The sequence below is a fragment of the Cupressus sempervirens genome, chromosome 5 (assembly GCF_028749045.1).
Source record: "Cupressus sempervirens isolate cs-2001-9-10 chromosome 5, ASM2874904v1, whole genome shotgun sequence".
Lineage (NCBI taxonomy): Eukaryota > Viridiplantae > Streptophyta > Pinopsida > Cupressales > Cupressaceae > Cupressus > Cupressus sempervirens.
The window spans coordinates 55,830,228-55,836,227 of NC_143122.1; the positions used below are offsets into that span (position 1 = coordinate 55,830,228).

General features: G+C 33.9%; 1 protein-coding gene across 1 annotated transcript in view; it reads left to right on the top strand.

The window, feature by feature from the left end:
• TPR2 (Tetratricopeptide repeat (TPR)-like superfamily protein) overlaps nucleotides 1-5,586 on the top strand; it is a 102,603-nt gene extending 97,017 nt beyond the window's left edge. Inside the window, exons 7-8 of the mRNA XM_089828570.1 lie at nucleotides 4,849-4,941; nucleotides 5,068-5,586. Coding sequence (XP_089684696.1) covers nucleotides 4,849-4,941; nucleotides 5,068-5,138 — 164 coding nt within the window. The 3' untranslated portion in view covers nucleotides 5,139-5,586. The remainder of the gene's footprint in view (nucleotides 1-4,848; nucleotides 4,942-5,067) is intronic.
• The last annotated feature ends 414 nt before the right edge of the window (nucleotides 5,587-6,000 follow it).

A 6,000-nucleotide genomic window follows, 5' to 3' on the forward strand; every position in this document is an offset into this window, starting at 1 on the left:
GGTTGCTTCTTACTCTTATGCTTTGAGTTCCAGGGTCCTTGTGTAATTTAATCAGCGAGTTTTCATTTGTGGTGACACAATGCAACCCTTGTAATAATATTTTCCAGATGTTTGAATTGATAATTGAAAATGCTCATGCTACTTTCTTATAATATCCCCTCTCCAGGATTAAGAAACGAATGCTGGAACCTGCAACAAATCATCAGTAGAATATAGAAAAATGTATATTAAACATGATAGAAATATTGAGCTAATTAAATATTAGTCTAAATACTACCCTTTGTAACTCCTCTTAAGCCCTCAAAAGAAACCCTTTTCAAATCACCTAACACTCTAGTGAGAATTACTTCTCGATCAGGCAACCATCATATGAAGAGCATCTTCCTAAGGCCTCTTGGGATCTCTGATCATGCACTTTATAACACTACTTCGTAGAGATTTCACCTCTAACCAAGTCTTTTATCTCTGACATATGTTTGACCACTACAATATATATTGCCTCTAAGTGACTCCCTATGAATCTCTCTCTGACATTTCACTAAGAATGTCCTCTAGACATTGAGTTCTTACATGAGAAATGCGACATCTTGTAGATCTTCTCTAACCTCTGAGTTCTCTTTTAGAGAAACTTGACATTCAAAATGAATGTCGTCTAGTCCCTGAGCTTCCTTGAGAGAAAACTCGAATTTCATATGAATGTCCTCTACTCAGACCTTCATGATCTCTATGAGAACTGTAAGTTCTTATTCCTATATCATGTAATTATAAGCTTTTCTATATCAATATAAAAAATGTACTTCTGGCTCCCTTGAGCTCAAACTGTATAAATCTTCTCAAAATTGTCTATTAATTCTTGATCTTTTCTTAATTAGTTAATTTCTCCTATGTCTATCATATCCACTTTACTTTCCCACTCTTAGAAATTTATTGTTCCTTTTCTTTAGTTGACTGACGTATTAATATCAATATGTCTTATCTCTATGATACTGCAGCCTCATATTAAAATTATTTAATACTCTCTCTCCATTCGATATATTCTACTCTTGTTAGCGTGAGTCACTGTCTCGCATGGCTACTAACTAAAGATGGTCTGTACTGAGGGGATCTTGTCTGAATGATCTTACTGAGTTTTGACACCAACTGCCTCCCTTCTCATCTGTACCACTTTGTTGTTCACATGGTCTAATGCATGGTGGTCTTCCTTTGTTATGTTATCTCTATTTGACTCTTTATTATCTCCACCAATAGAATTACGCCACTATCTATCTTTGACTTACATTATTATTTCTTTTGTTTCTCTTATCTATTTATGTCGCTGCTATCCAATCTCTCCTTTATCTACTATTTTTGCTCTTGGTATTCCTTTTGTATTTAGTGTTTGTTGGTTGTTGTAAGTTCTCCTTGTTTACTATTTTGAATATATATAGATATATATATCTTTTAAAGATGCAATGGGCTTCTACGTTCTCGATTGTCACTTGTATTAATGTCAATGTACTTGCACTATATTAATTTTACTTTTAGTACCTTGGTCACTGTATAGTTAGTTGTCTAATGAACCCCTTCTTATTATTGTCTACGTTTATTACTTCATTCACTGGTATGTTCTATGAGTGTGCCTTATCTAGTATTTCCCTTATATCTTTATCATTGTTCGGTATACTTTAAGAATATGTGTTTACTTCTTAATTGTTCCAGATCTCTGACATTATTCCTTATTGCTGCCTTGTATGCTAGTCTCCTGTCGCCATTTATTGATGTTGTGTGTAATGTTAGAGTTTGTCTGATGTAAGTGTATGTTTGTTCGTCTGCTTTGGTTTGCTGTCTGCTATATTTATGCTTTCACCTTTGATGACAGGATATAAATTTTATATGATTCTTTTCCCTTTCCATATATTGGACTTGCTAGCTTGATGAGTGCATCATGGTCTCGCAAATAAGTAGACACTCTTTATAAATACCATTTGTCGTATTCATTTGCTGGTCCCTTCATATATATTCACCCTGTTCGTCCTGTTCTATTCAATATTGGGTGCGGTTTATATATTGCCAGTCAATCCTTGCAATGGTCGTGATCCATGGGCCTTCTACCTGCTGATGTGTCACTATTATGTAAATGGTTGTTAATGTCTATTGATAGACATGCATTGGTAGTTTGGCATAGTAACCACCCAAGCTTTCATTTATTAAATATAAATGATTATACCATATTACTTGTTTTTTTATATTAAGCTAAGCTTTTAATGAATACTGTCTAAATTTAACTTGACAATATAAATTATCTTAAATAAATTATTATTCAACTTTATATATCTAAATCAGCTAGCTATTCCATAATTTTGTTCTATTATAATTTAGGGATGTTGACTGCAATTTGATATTAGATTCCTCATTAGAGAGTTATTGCAGTCCTACCCTCTTGAAATTGCTTGTCCTCAAGCAATTATGATTTTCATTTGAATCATTTGACCTCAGTGAACCCTCAGTTTTGAGAAACAACTTTGTTTGAATTGAGTGATAACCCAAAATTAGCATAGATATATGGGCATATGCTACTACTAATTTGGATTTGATGTTTTCATTCAAATCAGTGAATATAGGATGGGTTTCTATTTAATATTTGGTGATTGTTTGAGCACAATTGGCGATCAATTATATTTGGTGATCAAATAACAATTCATAGGTTTTATAACATCGAGGTTAGTGATTGCCTCAAATGATTCCGAACATAATTTGATTGATATCTCAGTAACCTAAAGGTATAGTTTGATTTATTGAAATGTTTATAATTGTATTAGATAGCAAGATCATAGCTCTGATACCACTGTAATGTCCCCTCTCCAGGATTAAGAAATGAATGCTGGAACCTGCAACAAATCATCAGTACAATATAGAAAAATGTATATTAAACATGTTAGAAATATTGAGCTTATTAAATATTAGTCTAAATACTACCCTTTGTAACCCCTCTTTATCCCTCGAAAGAAACTCTTTGGAAATCACCTAACCCTCTAGTGAGAATTACTTCTCGATGAGGCAATCATTATATGAAGAGCATCTTCCTAAGGTCTATTGTGATCTCTGGTCATGCACTTTATAACAATACTTGGTAGAGATCCCATCTCTAACCAAGTCTCTTATCTCTGAAATATGCATCTGTTTGACCACTAAATATATATTGCCTCTAAGAGACTCCCTACATATCTCTCTCTGACATTCAACTAAGAATGTCCTCTGGACATTGAGTTCTTCCATGAGAAACATGACATCTTGTAGATGTCCTCTAATCTCTGAGTTCTCTTTTAGAGAAACTTGACATTCAAAATGAATGTCGTCTAGTCCCTGAGCTTTCTTGAGAGAAAAATCGACATTCATATGAATGTCATCTACTCAGACCTTCACGATCTCTATGAGAACTATAAGTTCTTATTCCAATATCATGTAATTATAAGCTTTTCTATATCAATATAAAAAATGTACTTCTGGCTCCCTTGAGCTCAGACTGTATAAATCTTCTCAGAATTGTCTATTAATTCTTGATCTCTCCTTAATTAGCTAATTTCTCCTATCTCTATCAGACCCACTTTACCTTCCCACTCTCTTAAAAATTTATTGTTCCTTTTCTTTAGTTCACGGAATTATTAATACCAATGTCTTATCTCTATGATACTGCAGCCTCATATTAAAATTATTTAGTACTCTCTCTCTCCATTCAATATATTCTACTCTTGTTATCGTGAGTCGCTGTCTTGTATGGCTACTACTAACTACAGATTGTCTGTACTGAGGGGATCTTGTCTGAATGATCTTACTGAGTTTTGACACCAATTGCCTCTCTTCTCATCTGTACCACTTTGTTGTTCACGTGGTCTAATGCACGGTGGCCTTCCTTTGTTATGTTGTCTTCATTTGGCTCTTTATTATCTCCACCTTATACTTCTTCTATTGGACGATTATGCCACTATCTATCTTTGACTTACATTATTGTTTCTCTCATTTCTCTTATCTATTTATGTCGCTGCTATCCAATCTCTCCTTTATCTACTATTTTTTCTCTTTTGGTATTTAGTACTTGTTGGTTGTTCTAAGTTCTCCTTGTTCACTATTTTGAATTTATATATATATCTTTTGAAGATGCAATGGGCTTCTATGTTCTCAATTGTCACTTGTATTAATGTCAATGTACTTGCACTATTATAATTCCACTTTCAGTACATTGGTAACTGTATAGTTGGTTGTCTAATGACGCCCTTCTTATTACTGTCTACGTTTATTACTTCATTCACTGGTATGTTCTATCGGCGTGCCTTATTAGTAAAGATAAAAATTATACCATATCACTTGTTTATATATATTAAAGCTAAGCTTTTAATGAATATTGTCTATATTTAATTTGATAATATAAATATTATAATTTAGGGATGTTGACTGCAATTTGATATTAGATTTCCTCATTAGAGGGTTATAACATTTCTTACTTCACATGGCATTGCAAAGCATGATCTTGTCCATAAATGCTTCTCAAGGCTTGGGGCTTATTAATGTGCTACAATCTTCCCTTACAGTAATTTATGTGTTTATTTTCAATTCAAATTCGATGTTTACCCTTCCAGGATTGACAATTTCCACCTAGAGTTATAAAATTTGTGTTCTGTATATTTAACTGTTGCAGTGGAATCTATTCATTTTAAAGCTAGTGCATATTACTCTTTCTTCTTTCTTCCTCTCTCTTCATTGGGTCCCTTGCTTCCAAGGCATGCAAGAACAGCCTTGAACGAGATACACGCTGGCATATGGCATTCACCTTTGATGGGAAGACTAACTATTCGTGTTATGTTCTACTTTTAGTAAAAGATGCTTTGAAGTGGGTGAAAGTGAATGAAAGAAAGACCCTTCAGGATGTTCTCAAACGACAAGACCATGTTATTCCTGGTATTCCAGGTATGTTATAACTCAATGATATAGGAGCACATTTGTTTTTTCATTGGAACATGTTCAATTGAGTATTTAAGAATTATTTCTTTTTACAACTAAAGATCAGTTATTTTTTTCCTCTTTTGGGAGCAGTTTTTTATGTGGTGTCACGTCAATCAAGCTTTTATGAAAAATTTGTCTCGGGGAGTTGGTCTCTTCCATAGCTGTGTTCCACATTTCCCGTCTTCTTGAAGCTTTTTTGATTGGAGCCGCTGGTGAAAATTTTCTACTTAAAAGGGTCAGTTTCACATTTGGGATGATGAAGTTTGCTCGCAACAAGTGGTCTTGGGTTAAGCAAGTACAAGGATGAATTGATAAACTCGTCTTTCTAACACTTTGGACTCATCTTAAGAACTACAATCTGAAACTGTAAACAGAATTAAGAATTTAACAGCGACTGTATGATAGCTCTACGGGATTGTATCTAGATTGATTATGTCTGAATGGCCATAGCATATATCTTAACAAGGAGTACGCATTAGTGCAGTGCTGTTTAATGATTTCTACATCATACGCATTACTCTGGCACCCATAATATAACATAAACTGTGGGGACCTGATGACATATCTTGAATAAATGAATTATGGATGAATTATCCAGGCATTCTTTAATATGAGATACCATATATTTGAATGTTGAAGATAGAATTTGTTACATAGGATGTGATGAAGCATTCTAAAGATGAAATGGGTAGTCATGTAGTAACAACAAAGCAAGATGATTATTAGAAGCATTGTTAGTGCATGAAATGGTCTCGTGCTGCAAAAGCTACCCTGCAATTTAAGCACCAGTGTAGTAAGCACGGAGCTGGTGACTCGGAATTTTGCCATGCTTCAACCCATTTTCACAAACAATTCAATGATAACCTATGTATAACCTTGGGGCTCTGCATTATAAGGATTGCATTCCACCTCTAAACTTGGAAGAGCTCTATATTAATTCATTTTAACCCTTCATAATGCACGTGTTATTTAAGTAGAAAAGCATATTTTAATATCTTTGAGCTTATTTCAAATATAGTTTAA